Source organism: Melanotaenia boesemani, chromosome 5 (genome assembly GCF_017639745.1).
Source record: "Melanotaenia boesemani isolate fMelBoe1 chromosome 5, fMelBoe1.pri, whole genome shotgun sequence".
Lineage (NCBI taxonomy): Eukaryota > Metazoa > Chordata > Actinopteri > Atheriniformes > Melanotaeniidae > Melanotaenia > Melanotaenia boesemani.
This window is the reverse complement of record NC_055686.1, coordinates 8140291-8157461: the sequence shown is the minus strand read 5'-3', so window position 1 is coordinate 8157461 and position 17171 is coordinate 8140291. Positions and strand designations below refer to the sequence as shown.

At 36.3% G+C, this 17171-nt stretch overlaps 2 protein-coding genes across 7 annotated transcripts in view; one reads left to right on the top strand and one right to left on the bottom strand.

Annotated features, from left to right (window-relative positions):
* Positions 1-17171, top strand: part of LOC121640153 (CD276 antigen homolog) — a 167487-nt gene that overhangs the window by 36475 nt on the left and 113841 nt on the right. The window contains exons 7-10 of one of the 5 annotated variants that reach the window (XM_041985839.1): positions 230-304; positions 2159-2200; positions 2655-2747; positions 3510-6195. The exons of the other annotated variants lie outside the window; for them this stretch is intronic. Coding sequence (XP_041841773.1) covers positions 230-304; positions 2159-2200; positions 2655-2747; positions 3510-3592 — 293 coding nt within the window. The 3' untranslated portion in view covers positions 3593-6195. Of the gene's footprint in view, positions 1-229; positions 305-2158; positions 2201-2654; positions 2748-3509; positions 6196-17171 lie in introns of those variants that run through there. 5 annotated transcript variants of the gene reach the window in all.
* LOC121640163 (CD276 antigen homolog) overlaps positions 14612-17171 on the bottom strand; it is a 223305-nt gene continuing 220745 nt past the window's right edge. Inside the window, exons 5-6 of one of the 2 annotated variants that reach the window (XM_041985859.1) lie at positions 15586-15927; positions 15073-15416 (exon numbers count right to left, since the gene is read on the bottom strand). In XM_041985859.1, coding sequence (XP_041841793.1) covers positions 15361-15416; positions 15586-15927 — 398 coding nt within the window. In that variant the 3' untranslated portion in view covers positions 15073-15360. Of the gene's footprint in view, positions 14760-15072; positions 15417-15585; positions 15928-17171 lie in introns of those variants that run through there. The other variant, XM_041985858.1, reaches the window with a different exon arrangement.

Sequence of the window (17171 nt, the reverse complement as noted above, 5' to 3'; positions counted from 1 at the left end):
ACAGAAAAATAAAAAGTATAATATTTACAGTTTAATATATTTTCTCTCCACCAGCAGGAATCAAGTTTAGTGAGTTAAAAGTTAAAATAACTTCCAGTTATATTATTGATTAGATTATAATTACTCTGAGTTAAAGTTTTAATTGTATATTATTGTTGTTTTGTAACATTATCAATTTGAAATTAATGTATTTTTACTTGTTTTCTAATTTTATTTCTCTGTTTTGCAGGACTTGTCATTGGTCTTAGTGTTGGTCTTCCTGTCGGTGCTGCTATTCTCATTGCTGGTTTAGTTTATTATAAACGTGAGTCATAAATTTCTCCTCTTTTCATTTCCAGCAGATTCTTTCCTTCTACACTTTCAGATGAAGCTAAACAGAATTAAATGTGTTCATTAGTTTCTATAGATTAAGTTTTAATAGATCAGTTCAACACAAGAGTCTTTTAACAAGAAGTGATAATAGTGAGATAATAGTAGCAATAAAAAAAATAAATATGAACAGAGTATTAAAGTGAAACCATCCTCTTTACAATAAATAAAACAAGTCACACATGTTTATAGATCAGTCTTGTTAATCAGTCATTTTGAGTCATTGTTAAAGAAAAGAGTCAGAAACATAAAATGAATCTTGTATTAATGACGAATGTTTAACTGGAAAAATCTGATAGTTTTCATTTAGTAAAATGTAAAATAATCACAGAACACAAAACTTTGTTTTCACACTCGGACACAAATTCAAAGATCTAATCACTAATCAATCAATAATCTGACCCACGACTGTGAGAGTGACGGCTTGTTGACACAGAGAAGGAACCTTCTATGATTGATGAATTGATCGATTCAGACCAATAATGTCACCTTTGTGAAAACGAGCAGCAACATATAAAAGAGTAAAAAGGAAACGTTTGCAGCTGACTGTCCAACCCAGCCTTCTTCATCAGCCGCGGTTTAACACAGGAGATAACGGATGACGCTCACTAGGATGAAACTTCTCTGTCTCACGTTTCTTTATTTTCCACGTCACAGCGTAACATAATCCATTTAATATTATTCAGTGTATGAAAGGAATCGAAACAACTCGTAGAGGACATGATGCATGACTGTGTTAAAATAAAATCTCTTTAAATATCAGAGATAAGACCAGTTCAGGTAAGAAGAGGATAGAAATCTACACATCAAACAGCTGATCTCAGGTTTTAACATAAATAACTTGGTGATCTGCTGCGACTTCACGCTGCAGACAGGAAGTTCTTCTTATTCTGTCTGTCAGACTCATCTGAGACATGTTTGATTCCCTTTTTATTCTGTGGAGAAAATGATTCGTTATGACCAAGTAAAACCTTCATGAACGAGTCTCAAGTCAAACAAAGTGTCTTTCTTGGTTTTACCAGGAAACTGATGGATCAGGGAGCGTATATGGCAGGAAGTAGTTCATCATTCCTGGTAAACAGGCTGGAGGAATCTTCTCTGTGTCACATCATTTATAGCATAAAATGAGGGTCTCATCATAAACACAGTGATCATAAATCACATCATCAGCTGTCCGTGTTGTTCTTCTTCTATCTGGTACACACCAGCTGATTCTTTACTGTCCTCAGTCAGTGAGACGACTTTACAACGATGACAACAATCGAGCCAGATGTGTTTCTGTGTTTAGTGACAACTAGAAACAAGTCATTGACTTCCAGAGTCTGGGGGCTACCGAACAGAAAGCTCCATCTCCTTTAGTTTCCAGTTTAATATGGAGCACCTTCAGCAGACCCTGGTCACAGGACCTCAGGGACCTGGCAGAGAGACATGGTTTCAGAAGCTCTCTGATATAACCTGGTGTCTGTCCGTGAAGAGCTCTCCAAGTCAGTAAAAGAGTCTTAAACTGCTCTGAAATAAACCAGAAGCCAGTGCAGCTGCATCAAGACTGGAGTCACATGAGAAAACTTGGAGGATTTTGTCAGCAGCCTGGCAGACTGGTACTGAGACGCCTTCACTGACAGATGGATTATCTGAAAATCTTTACCATGGAAACTGTTTTCTGTAAAGTTTCTGTCCACTTTCACAAAACTGAGTTCACATGTGGACAAAAGATGCAAACGCAGAAAACCAAGATTGTCAAAATACATTATGAACAGAGAAATAATGTCTTTCTGTTTGTTGTTTACAGTACGGAGACGATGCAGGTCTGACCCGGTACCAAACCAAGACGGTAATAACTGTTTAATTTTTCAACTACAGAAAATATAAACATTAAGTTTGGAAACACTTTACTATCAAATCTAATGGGAAAGTAGATCCAAACCTTCGACTGGTAATGTACATATCAATGAAAACCAAAAAACAGGATTTTATTTCATAATTTCTTTTGTTCTTCATGAGGTGGATCTGATCCAAAATCATCCTGATAGAAAAAATTATCTTAGAAAACCAAAATCTCAGGTCAGAATAGTGATTCAGTGAAAAATAAGAAGCAACCTAATGTTGGATTCACCCTTTTTATCGTCTTCTTCAGTTTAATCTTTTTCCAGAAACAAGCTGACAGATAATTACAATGAAAACAGAGTTTAACCCTTTAATGCTTTATCATATCATTTTTAAAGGGTTAACTAATGTAAACTTTGTTGATAAACTAAGAAATGAATTATTTTGTGTGTGTTGTTTAGGTTCATGTGCTGGACAAAACAGTCCGCAAGCTGATCCACAGGCTGATCCAGAACCACATGAAGAGGTTGAGATGTTACCACCAGAAGTTCATGGTAATAACTCAGCTGTTTCTGTTTCATTTATCAGATACAGAAAAAGTGAGAAAAGCAAGGAAAAGAGGGATTTAATTTCATTATTTGTTTTACTTATAATAAGGTGGATCTGATTAAAAATCCTCCTGATGGAAGAAATGCTCTTTGGAAACCAGAATCTCAGATCAGATCAGTGAGTCATTGAGTCATAAGGAGCAACTTACTGGCTGGATGCTTTGTTACACAGAACCAACAGAACAGCTGATGTTTAAAACACTGCTTCTTCTTCTTTGCTATGAAATCAGTTGTAGTGGATCCTCCTGACCCAAACTAACAGTCAGTAAAACAGCATTAAACTATAAAAATCAGCTCTGAGACTGTGTGTGTTTGTTTTTTGGAGGACTTCATGTCTCCATAGAGAAAACATCCAGAATCCAGGGACTGATAGAGATGCAGACAGATATCTTCTCAGAGTCGTGCTGGACTTTAGCATGAAGCAACTCTCCAGAGTTTTCTTTGAGAACAACACAGATTGAATATCTTAACTTAGATGTTGTAGTTCTTTCTGCAGTACATTACAGAACTGTAAGCTGCTTCCTGACATTTAGTATTAGAATCAGACCTGAGTAACTCTTTACATTAGATTATTTTTCCTTCTCAGCCTGATGGTTCTTTTATTCAAGAAGTAAAGCTGTTAATTAATTAAACTTTTTTTTATCAAGCGCATGAAAAAAAAAAATAGCAATGATTACTGAAAATAACTTCTTTTGTTTTGTGTTTTAGGTGCACAGGATGGACAAAGTGAGCAGCAAGACGACAACCAGGAAGAGGAGCCTTTAAATGACCCGAACCAAGACAACATTTAAACATTCGTTTGATCTGTTACTCAACCACTCAGTGGAAAGAAAGTTTGGCTTAAGTTTATTATTTGTCACTTCTTAGTCCACATTTTTATACTTTCTGTGTAGTGACTTTCAGTGATTGAATCAATAAGTGTTTCTCATTTTAACATTGACCAAAATACAAAGTCTGAACATTATATTAATAATAATATTTACTAAATCTAAAACACTTTCATGTTACTGACGTAGTTCCATCGTTTTAGTCATCATCTGATATTTCTCTCTTACATTTCTGTTCAGTTAACTGGTTATTTATAGTCAGTCTGCTAGTTTATTATTTATGATTATTAACCAGTTTAAAGGTTTATTACCACAAACTGGTGGACTGGAGTAAACTAAGAGAGGTTCTGTAGTAACCAGCTGTATCTCCAGTATTGGAGATGATTCATATGTCAACACAGTCTACTAAAAAAGACTAAAAACATCTCGTGCTTATCATTGAGATCCATTTAAAATTAATCTTGATCTAATGTTTCCAGCGTGTTATCAGTCAGCCTGAAGAACAGTGTCCTCCATACCAGAAGCAGCTGTATTAGATGGCCAAAATCTCTGATGTCTTTCTCATGTGAACATACAGGTGCTCGTCATGAAATTAGAATATCGTGAAAAAGTTGATTTATTTCAGTAATTCCATTCAAAAAGTGAAACTTGTATAATGTAGACATTCCTTCCTCACAGACTGACATATTTCAAATGTTTATTTCTTTTCGTGTTGATGATTATAACTTACAACTAATGAAAACCCCAAATTCAACATCCCAGAAAATTACAATATTACTTAAGACAATACAAAAAATGATTTCTAGAAATGTTTGCCACCTGAAAAGTATGAACATGAAAAGTATGAGCATGTACAGCACTCAATACTTACTTGGGGCTCCTTTTGCCTGAATTACTGCAGCAATGCTCTGTGGCATGGAGTCCATCAGTCTGTGGCACCGTTCAGGTGTCATGAGAGCCCAGGTTGCTCTGATAGTGGCCTCCAGCTCTTCTGCATTGTTGGGTCTGATGTATCACATCTTCCTCTTCACAATACAGGGCTCCAGACTAACTGTTTTTATGAGGAGCACAGTGGCCCCTAACTTAAATTTTTTGTAGCGCAAGCAGAAAATTTAGGAGCGCACACTGAAAAAACCTTGCATAGCAAACATTCACATTTCCTCTCATTTCCACTGTATTAGTGATAAATACTTGAATAAATTCAGAAATTGCAATGTTTACAATCCACTTTTTTTTTTTTACAGTTACCTTAACATAAAAAAACATCTTACTTTCAGCACTAATACAATACAAGTAAACATAGAACCTGTCAAATCAAATCAGATCAGATTTGATGATTTGATTTGATTTTCTCAGTGGGAAGAGTAAACTACGTTATTCATGTCAGTGAATGTCGGTAGATTTGTCGTTAGTCGTTTTTTAAAAAAAAGTTGCTAAAGGGGTCTGAAAACTCGCTTAAAATATCAACAAAGTCGCTAAGTTGGTAATAAATTCCAAAGCCAATCACAGTGGTCATTCGTCCTCCGCTCACACACACATTGGTTGTCGCCTTCTTCATTGGTGTTAGTCTCCTTTTCCCATATTGATGTTAGTTTGAGTTGGCAAACCAGCAGCTAATTTGTGCATTACTGTGAACTACTGGGCTGAAGAGGGGAGCAGAAGTTTGTTAGCCACAAAATAAATTCAGTTATAACTACTACAAGAAAAAGACCGGCAAATGTCTCACATTTTAGTCGCAAAATGCGACCATTTGGTCACAGTCTGGAGCCCTGCAATACCCCACAGATTCTCTATGGGGTTAAGATCAGACTGGTTCGCTGGCCAATAAAGAACAGGGATACCATGGTCCTTAAACCAGGTACTGGTAGCTTTGGCACTGTGTGCAGGTGCCAGGTCCAGTTGGAAAAATAAATCTGCATCTCCATAAAGTTGGTCAGCCGCAGGAAGCAAGTGCTCTAAAACTTCCTGGTAGACGGCTGCTTTGACCGTGGACCTAAGAAAACACAGTGGACCAACACCAACAGATGACATGGCACCCCAAACCATCACTGACTGTGGAAACTTTACACTCCACCTCAAGCAACGTGGATTCTGTGCCTCTCCTCTTTTCCTCCAGACTCTGGGACCTTAATTTCCAAAGGACATGCAACATGTCCTTCATCAGCGTGCATAACTTTGGACACTCAGCAGCAATCAAGTCCTTTTTGTCTTTAGCCCAGGTGAGACGCTTCTGACGCTGTCTCTTGGTCAAGAGTGGCTTGACACAAGGAATGCGGCAGCTGAAACCCATGTCTTGCATACATCTGTGTGTGGTGGTTCCTGAAGCACTGACTCCAGCTGCAGTCCACTCTTTGTGAATCACCCCCACATTTTTTAATGGGTTTCGTTTCACAATCCTCTCCAGGGTGCAGTTATCCGTATTGCTTGTACACTTCTTTCTATCACATCTTTTCCTTCCCTTCGCCTCTCTATTAATGTGCTTGGACACAGAGCTCACAGCCAGCCTCTTTAGCAATGACCTTTTGTGTCTTGCCCTCCTTGTGCAAGGTGTCAATGGTCGTCTTTTGGACAACTGTCAGGTCAGCAGTCTTCCCCGTGATTGTGTAGCCAACAGAACCAGACTAAGAGACCAGTTAAAGGCCTTTGCAGGTGTTTTGAGTTAATAAGCTGATTAGAGTGTGGCTGGCAGGTGTCTTCATCAAAAAGAAAAGAAATAAACATTTGGAATATGGCAGTCTGTGAGGAATGAATGTCCACATTATACAAGTTTTACTTTTTGAATGGAATTACTGAAATTAATCAAGTTTTTCATGATATTCTAATTTTATGACGAGCACTTGTACAGCAGCTTCTTCATAAAGCAGCTCACACAGGTCCTACAATCATGAGATGCAAGTTTAAAAACACTCCAGGATGGCTACTGGTTTCTACTGTTATGTTTTCTAGTTGAACTTAAACTTAGACCTGATACTCAATAAGGTTCAGGATAGTAAAACCACATGTTAAGATTGGACAAAAGGTCTTTATTTGGTTTAGTTTACATTAATTATTTAAGTTATTAAGATGTATTAGAAAATGAGATGGAAATACACTATTTAAAGATTAACTTTGAAAACTGAGATCAAAGCTTCAGTTTGTCAAGCCAGTGGAGAAAGACTGAGCTGTTTTTATTAAGGGTTCTGTGAACATGTCAGTATAGAAAGTAGGACAATGAGGACATAAAGTAAACGCTGCAGCAGTCTTCCGTCAGAATCTCCTCAGTGGAAAAGGCTATTTATTTGCTTTTATTTCTTAATATAATCATGCGTGTGTGTTATTATGTTTTATCTGCAGTGTGTGAAATCTCAGTTTTCTAAACTGTGAATCATCTGTAAAAAATTGTGATTAGTTTTTAAATTAAAAACTTTTTTTAACATTTACTTGTTTATTTCCTTTTTTAAATAGAATTACAGTCACGCTTTGATGTAGATTCTTTGACATTTGTTTAGACTGGTGTGTGTAGGGAGGGAACCACTCATCCATCAGGACTGCTGTGGGTCCTGCAAAGACCAGGAAGAGATCAGAGAACATGATCTATACAACCATGCTGAGACAGTAAAATGCAAAAGATTTGTTGACCTTTGGCCTCCACACGTTTAAATTATTCTACAATTGGTTTATAGTCAAGCATCAATTTATTTCCTCATTTATATGTTTTCTACACACAATGAAAAAGGTGAGCTGCAGGTGGTGCATGCTGTTTCCACATTCAGGTGCTTTCCTCGCATCATATCTTTAGGCTAAAGGCAGCGTAGCTAAATAATTACTGTCAGGGACAACAAGCAGTTTGAGTTAGTGAACCTGAAAACACCTTTGTGTTTGCACCAGAGCAGTTCGATTAGGCTAAGTGGCTAATGATAAAGCTAAATCTAAACATGCATTGTCTGTGTCCTTTACACTGAGGTGTCTCCAAATTTCAAAGATACACAACACTGTCTTAATCCACAGGGTTTCATATGTAGTTTACCCTCCTTTACAGCTGTAACAGCTTTAGCTTCTAAGTTTTTCCACAAAGTTAAGGAGTGTGTTTATGGGAATTTTTGACTATTCTTCCAGATGTGTACAGTGGTCCCTCGTTTATTGGGGGGGGGTTACGGTCTGAAAACACCATGCGATAAGTGAAATCTGTGAAATAACGACCTTATTAATTTTTCACAATTCAAATGTAATGAGCAGAACATCAAGGGGTCCGACTCTTGTGCACCTTGCTAAAGTTCATTAGCAATTCTGACCATGGCTGCCAGGCAATCAAGTGTTATCCGACCTCCTCCTTTTCTTTAACAAAATTGGAATTGATTTGAAAACTGGGCTACAGTTAAAGAACACAGGACACGAGTAGACTGACTCTGGACAGAGTCCTTTGGCCAGTCAAGAAACAAAGCACATTGGCCTTATTCCTACAGTAAAATTTGGACATAGAATGGTTGAAATAGAATGAACATATACTTAAATATGCAATGCTGCATACAAAAACAAGGCAAGGGACCACTTTATCTGTGAGGTCAGGCACTGATTTTACTCTGATACATACCTCAGGTGTTCTGTCAGGACTCTGCAGGCCAGTCAGGTTCCTCTACACCAATGGTTCCCAAACTTTTTCTACGGGACCTCGTTTCATCGAAAACAGTAATGTCAAGCCTGCCCCCTCTAGTTTGGAAAGCACTGCTCTACAGCAGAGCCCTCGATATACTGAGAGTCGCGAAACTCTCATTGACTGCCATGTACAAAAAATGGCGGCGCACTTCCGGGTAACTGTAGATGTTCAATAGGTCCAAACACCAGATCAGACTGCGTTCATCAACAATGCATTCCATTCGTTTTCTGAGGTACGTCGATGCAATATCAGTCCTATAAGTCACGAAAATGCATGTACATTCTGTCAGACGTCCTGCATTAAATTTATGTTTGTTTAATGTTATAAGTTTTGTTTAAATGTATTTTGCCTTTGTATGTTATAGATATTGTCCTTTTACCCCATGGCCTCCCAGCTTTTTTGTTTAGTTCAAATAAGTGTGGCCACGGTCTTATATTATTTATTTCAGTGTACTGATCAAGTGCATTGTTATTCAGAGATTCATATAATTTGATGTTCAGTATGACTTAGGTTAGTGGAAACTAGAGATGTAAAGATTACCAAAGTTACAGTAAATCTTGATGAGTTTTTACAGGATAAGAACTATCGTTTATGTTTAAATTAATCTCGTTATCTCGGTGGATTATTGGACTATGTACAAACAGCCTCATCCGGGTCTGGCTATGCAGGCGCAGCGGGACTGCATAGCTTGTAACGACCCTTTAACACAGAATGAGCATGGCGGAGAGTGGTAGCACAATGGACATTTTCCACCCAAGTAAAATGACTAATTCTGAAGTCTGGGCCTACTTTGGATATTTAAAAAAATGCCGAGGGACAGCTGCTCTAAGACAACTTTCTGGTCTGCAGAGCAGACAAAATTGTTGGTACCCTTCGGTTAGTGAAAGAAAAACTCACAATAGTCACAGAAATAACTTGAATCTGACAAAAGTAATAATAAATAAAAATTCTATGAAATTTAACCAATGAAAGTCAGACATTGCTTTTCAACCATGCTTCAACAGAATTATTTAAAAAAATAAACTCATTAAACAGGCCTGGACAAAAATGATGGTTCCCCTAGAAAAGACTGAACATAATGTGACCAAAGGGACATGTTAATCCAAGGTGTGCCCACTAATGAGCATCAAAAGGTGTCTTCAATCTTGTAACCAGTCAGTGGGCCTATATAAAGGGCTACAGGTGGTCACTGTGCTGTTTGGTGACATGGTGTGTACCACACTCAACATGGACCAGAGGAAGCAAAGGAAAGAGTTGTCTCAGGAGATTAGAAAGAAAATTCTAGACAGGCATGTTAAAGGTAAAGGCTATAAGACCATCTCCAAGCAGCTTCATGTTCCTGTGACTACAGTTGCACATATTATTCAGAAATTTAAGATCCATGGGACTGTAGTCAACCTCCCTGGACGTGGCTGCAGGAGGAAAACTGATGACAAATCAAAGAGACGGATAATACAAATGGTAACAAAACAGTCCAGAAAAACTTCTAAAGAGATTAAAATTGAACTTCAAGCTCAAGGAACATCAGTGTCAGGTCACACCATCCGTCCTTGTTTGAGCCAAAGTGGACTTAATGGGAGACGACCAAGGAGAACACCATTGTTGAAAACAAATCATAAAATAGCCAAACTACATGTTGACAAGCCACAAAGCTTCTGGGAGAATGTCCTATGGACAGATGAGACAAAAATTGAACTTTTTACAAGGCACATCAGCTCTATGTTTACAGATGGAAAAATGAAGCATATCAAGAAAAGAACACTGTCCCTACTGTGAAACATGGAGGAGACTCTGTTGTGTTCTGGGGCTGCTTTGCTGCATCTGGCACAGGGTGTCTAGACTCTGTGCAGGTACAATGAAATCTCAAGACTATCAAGGGATTGTAGAGAAAAATGTGCTGGCTAGTGTCAGAAAGCTTGGTCTCATTCGCAGGTCATAGGTCTTGCAACAGGACAATGACCCAAAATGCACAGCTAAAAAATCCCAAGAAGGGGGATTGACTAGCGGATGAGGGGTGAACTGCAATATTTTTGCACTTCCGCATAGACTTCACATTTTACAGGCGGAGATTGCCGCTTGATCCGGACTCAGCCCAACTTGTGTTTTGAATTACAAAACGCTATAATCATTTTCTAAATTAATCTTCCAGAAATAAATAAATAGTTTATAATGTGAAATAAAGTGTCTCTGGATATTGTTCATGGCGATCTATTGATAATAATCTTTATGTTTACCAGTTTTTGCCATCTCCACCGCCTGTGACCTGACTGCATGGTGACAGCTAGCCTGCCCTCTGTCTGTGAACCAGGCAGGAGGAGAGCTGCTATAAATGACAGGAACTAGTAGCCTATCAATACACAGGAGTTTGTGATGTTAGAGCCAATCAGAAGCAGAGTAGGGTGGGCATTAGTAACAACTCTTTAACAACTTTTGTTAAAGTGGCATAAAAAAATAAGCCTAAACAAGACAAGACACGATACACATGAACATATTTTTATAAGTATGTTTATGTGTTCTTTATTATAAAAGAAAAAACTATATAGCTAAAAGATAAGCAAATAACATAAAATAATATTCTGCTAGGGTCTTTCATAAAGATTTATATCCAGAGCTAATTTTTTAAGGTTAAGGCCATATATTTTTTAAATCCTTTCCTTGAGGATTATGATAACGTTAAAAACCAGTCCATAGTTTTTGTCCATCCAGGGAATGCAAAAGATTATGTCCTTCAGTGAAACATCGGGCAAGTCCATAATTTTGGGGAAAAGCCAGTAATAAATGTCCTCTCAAAATGTTTTACTGTACACACATTCAAAGAATAGATGATCTGTAGCTTCTATATCATTTTCACAAAATACACAATAGGTAGGATAAAAACTAAAATGAAAATATTTTTGGTAGGACCTTCTCTAACACAATACCTGGCTGGTGGTAGACAGGGTTTATACTTCAGCTATGTAGGGGCGGGTCTAGAAAAGTTTTGATGGGGGCCAGGCAGGAGCACTGACGAGAAAACGGAGGGCACAGATAACGTTTTTTTTTTTTTTTTGGTCTAGATTTTATGAAATATTGAACTGATTATTACAAATAAAGTGATAATCTAATGTAAAAAAGTGAAGAAAAACTAGTAAAACAAGCAGCCAATGATGTATTTTATCAGCAGGTGTTTACTTTGGGTGATGCTGCTGTAGGACTTTTATCACTACTGTACAAACACTCACACTTCAATGATAAAAGGAAAAAGCTGTTTTTATCCAGATCATCAGTTTTATCAGAGTTTCTTCATCAATGTTGGCTGTTTAACTTCAGTCGTCAGATCTGCTGGTTTTAGGACAGAAAATATCACCATGGAGACGGTTGGTGAGATGATGATTTATGAATTCTGCATTATGATCTAGAACATGGTAGAGATGATTTAGAACAACATAGAAGTACATTACATGATGCATTTACTGACCATTGGACATCTGACGTTTATCCATGGCAAGGTCAGTTAAAAGTAAATATTTGCAGCATTGGCTCGTTCAGTTGATACAATACAGTAAAACAGGCAGATTTCATGCATAGTCGCAAATGGTGATTAATCATGATTAACTGAAAGTTGTAGGTAATCTCATTAAAAACTTTAATCATTTGATAGCCCTAATTTGCACACATCCATGCTTTAAGACAGTATGAATGTTTGTAATATCCATAGAATATACATGTAAGATAAATTAGATTGGTATATGCAGGGGCCCCCAAATGGCTAAGTTCGCCACTGGGTGTGATGCTCATAAAAGCTGAATATATTAACAGCAATGGGTGGTAGTTTGGGATTTAGTTAATAAAACTTCATCATATAAACATGATTTAGTTCTGTCATGTACCAATCAGCTGCTTTGCCTTCTCTAAAGTCTTTACTGAATTAAAATGGGAAAAATCAACTGTAGGCAACAAAAACATTTACAAATTAGTAAAAGTAAATAATTTATTTCTTAATTGAATCTAACTCTGAAAGTGGAATAAAAATGTAAATAATGTGTATACCATGCTTAATAATGTCGCAGATGTTTTGGTGTTGATATAAACCACGTCAGAAATTTGACAGTATTTTCAGTTTAGGCAAAACTGAGACTCTTTGGTGTGGACTTGCTGTGAAGTGAAGTTATCTCTTCTCCATTCCATCTGAGCACCAAACTAACACCCACCTAACCTGCCAAGTGTGGGTTCCAATTAGTTTTGAAGGGTATAAATAAAACCTTACTGCACAGTTTGGCAGGTGATGAATTAAGCAAATGAATGAGGTTGTTTGTCCTGGTGAAGCTATTTTCACTGAACATTATTACATGATGTATCATGAAACCACTGTACTGAAGAAAAGACTTGAAATTATCTATGCTGTATACTTAGAATTCAGAAATGATAAAAAGTAAAAATACTCAATTAAATGAAATAGCTTCAAATTCAAAATATTGCTGCTCTTTCACTTCAGTCTACTCCAAGACCATCTGAAAGTCTCTTTTTTCAATCAGCTCGAGCTGCAGGAAGAAAACGTGTTACTGGAGAAAAATCTGAGTTTATTATCTGTACACTTAAAACGAATAAATGCTCAACAGCAGAACTCACTGCTTCTCTGATCTGTTTATTGAAACCTTATGAATATATAATTTGAAGCTATTTGAAGAAAAAGAAAGAAATGTTAGAACAAAGTGAAGCATGTTAACATAACAGCAAATAATGGGACTTTATCATTAACATGTCCCATCAGACATGCAGGACATATTTCCAACATGTCTCTACCTGCTGACTTGCTTTTTTACTTTCTTTGTTAACATCTTTGTTGAGAAGATATTGGCCTTTCTTTGTTCTCCCACTTGGCTCTGTTCCTTCTTGGGATTACAAAATAGGTCATTTAGTCCTTTAACCAGGATTTAGGAGGCATTTAAATATCTCCATGACAACCTAGTTTGCTTAAGGAAAAGAGAAGGGTTGGGCCCAACGATACACAGGAGTAGAGTTGAACAGAAAGGACTTTGCTTTCATTTTTGTATTTTATTCATCTCTTCAAAGGCCCCATTTTATTAAACCTAGGAATTATTATGAAACTATTTAAAGCACATCCTCCCAAAAAATAAGGAGAAAATTCTAGTATTCTTTAAATCTAAAGTCTTTATTTGGCTTTTTAATGTAAAAATTAAAAAACATGTTTGTATTTGACTGTTTATTCTGTTTGATATGTTAAAATGTTTTGAACTGAGTTTTTATGGTTAATTTATGGATTTTTTCTCAGAAACTGTATCAGATAAAATACATTCGGCCAAATAGGTTTAATCTCTGTTTTCATTGTAATTATATGTCAGCTTTATTTCTACGCTGATAAAAAGGGTGAATCCAACATGAAGCTTATTTGTCAGAGAATCACTAGTCTGATATGAGATTTTAAGTTTCAAATAGAACGAATCATTTTCTCCACAGAATAAAAAGGGAATCAAACATGTCTCAGATGAGTCTGACAGACAGAATAAGAAAAACTTCCTGTCTGCAGCGTGAAGTCACAGCAGATCACCAAGTTATTTATGTTAAAACCTGAGATCAGCTGTTTGATGTGTAGATTTCTATCCTCTTCTTACCTGAACTGGTCTTATCTCTGATATTTAAAGAGATTTTATTTTAACACAATCATGCATCATGTCCTCTACGAGTTGTTTCGATTCCTTTCATACATTAAATAATATTAAATGGATGGAAAATAAAGAAACGTGAGACAGAGAAGTTTCATCCTAGTGAGCGTCATCCGTTATCTCCTGTGTTAAACCGCGGCTGATGAAGAAGGCTGGGTTGGACAGTCAGCTGCAAACGTTTCTTTTTACTCTTTTATATGTTGCTGCTCGTTTTCACAAAGGTGACATTATTGGTCTGAATCGATCAATTCATCAATCATAGAAGGTTCCTTCTCTGTGTCAACAAGCCGTCACTCTCACAGTCGTGGGTCAGATTATTGATTGATTAGTGATTAGATCTTTGAATTTGTGTCCGAGTGTGAAAACAAAGTTTTGTGTTTTGTGATTATTTTACATTTTACTAAATGAAAACTATCAGATTTTTCCAGTTAAACATTCGTCATTAATACAAGATTCATTTTATGTTTCTGACTCTTTTCTTTAACAATGACTCAAATTTACAGATGAACTGATGTATAAATACATGTCACTTGTTTTATTTATTATAGAAAGCATTGTTTCACTTTAATACTGTTTATATTTATTTTTTTATTGCTATTATCTCACTATTATGACTTCTTATTAAAGACTTTTGTGTTGAACCAATTTATTAAAACTTAATCTATAGAAACTACTGAACACATTTAATTCTGTTTAGCTTCATCTGAAAGTGTAGAAGGAAAGAATCTGCTGGAAATGAAAAGAGGAGAAATTTATGACTTATGTTTATAATAAACTAAACCAGCAATGAGAACAAGAACAAGAACAGCAGCGACACTAAGACCAATGATAAGTCCTGCAAAACAGAGAAAAAATATTGGAAAACAACAAGTGAAAAATACTTTAATTTCAAACTGATAATGTTAATAAAAACAATAATATACAAATAAAACTTTAACTCAGAGTAATTATAATCTAATCAATAACATAACTGGAAGTTATTTTAACATTTAACTCACTAAACTTGATTCCTGCTGGTGGAGAGAAAATATATTAAACTGTAAATATTATACTTTTTATTTTTCTGTTAGCAGTTGAGAGACGTTGTTTACCGAATGGATGAGGTTAAGGTTTAGTAAAAGTCGAATCTGGGTCATTGCTTACTGGTTAAAGATAAAGAATCGATTTATGGAAAGAAGAAACAAAACCAAACACTTTACAAGGAAAACTGAATTAAAGACAAAACATTCAATCCCCCAAAACATAAAACAAAGTCAGAACTTAAACAAAGAGACAACCAGAAATAAAACCATGGCAGGTAAAAGTTGCTCAACACAATATTTTGTTGACCTGGACCGAATTAAAAAGCCATGATGGTTTATAAAAGTTTTCATTTATAATCATCTTGCTTGAGTTACACTGACAACATTAAACTATGAAAAACTCAAATATGAGATTTACAGAAGATCAAACATAAATCTACCTTTCTTGTTTAGATCTTCATCCTTCAACACTGTAAGAGAAAATAACAGGACTAAATATTCAGGTCATACATGTATAAATACATGTTAACATGTTTCTCCACACAAACAAAATATGAACTGAATTGGGATAAAATGTGTTTCAGTGTAAACATTTTATAAACATGTTTCTTTTTGTTAAATTTGTTCATCAGTACTCACCAACTTTCAGAGCGATGTTTCCTTTTTTCACCTGACAGTTGAGTTTAGGAACAGAACAGGTGTAAATTCCTGCATCTTCTTCAGTTACTTTAGTCAGTTTGAGGGAAATGTTTCCATGAATCATTTCATCATGGAAGAGAGAAGTTCTGTCTTTAAACCTCTGGTCTTGATCCTCATTATCATCTCCAAGATTTTGATATACGTGCACCTTATAGTTGTTCCGTCTCCACTCCACAGTCAGAGATGTTACATCAAACGGAGGATCCAGGTGGCATGGTAGAACCACATCCTGACCCGACTCTGCTGTAACTGGCTCAGGTGAGACGATCTCTTCAGACTCTCCTGGAAAAACAAACATTTAGATGAGAACTTTGTTTCTTAAAGCCATTAAAGTTAAAGATGACTGAGCAGCTACTTCTAGTTTATTCTACAGCAGGATAAATAAAGGGTTAGTTCACATTATTTCTGCCTAATAGTCTATGTTTACAAGTTTTCTTCCTTCTTTAGCAGCAGTAACTTTCTTTATAAAAACTAATTTCCATCTTCAACCAGCCAGTAAAGTGGTGCATCAACCGTCAGGCATTTTTCCAGATGGTGCGCTGATGTGTAATATTTCATTACTGTTTTATTTATAGTCAGACTGGCCCACAAAACTAGTAACTCAGCGGCCCAGTTAACACTGGACTTGTTCTTTTCTTAGTCGACATTGGGCGGTATATATATATATATATATATATATATATATATATATATATATATATATATATATATATATATGTATGTATGTGTGTGTGTGTGTGTGTGTGTGTGTGTGTGTGTGTGTGTGTGTGTGTGTGTTTTATATTTGTTTAGCGCCAGTTCACAATATTTTCTCAGGGCACTGCACATAAATTTGAGTCTAGTTATGGAAAACCAACAGATTGTATCAAATCTTGACTTGGATTCATCCCCCATTCCCGAACATGCACAGTGAATCACTTTTCATACAAAAGCAGAGCAAAGGTGCTTTACATACGGAAGCGTGGAGATGTCAGCCAAATTAAAACAAATTAGGACCTTATCATGTTATAACGTGATACAAACGTAAAAACAATTTGTTCTTTTCAGTTGCTACAAATAATGGTGATTGGTCAAAACGACAGTTATAAAGTTTTTATTGTTTAAATAATTAACACGATCAAAACACACGGAAGGTGGCAGTTGGTGGGAGGCAGAGGAACGTGAGGGTCCAAGTGGCCTTGTTTAACAAGAAAGTGGAAATAAAGAGTCACCTCATTTAATAAATAAATAAATAGCCGGAGACTTCTGATATTTCCGAGTTATATTCATCAGGTGGGTGTCTGAGACCTACTTGCCTAAGAAAAAAAACATCACTGTCTTATGTTTTTAAGGACGAACTCAAACTGTAAATGGTTCAAAGGATCAAAGATTTATTTATTCCCAAACGTTTGTCAGGTTCAAGGCAGGACCCTGGAAACAGGAACTCCTGGTCACTGGTGGGTGAAGAAACCAGGCTTTTATGTGCGTCAGTGATAAAGGATAACTTAGATTAACCTTTACAATATTATTTTAAATATTAAAAAGCA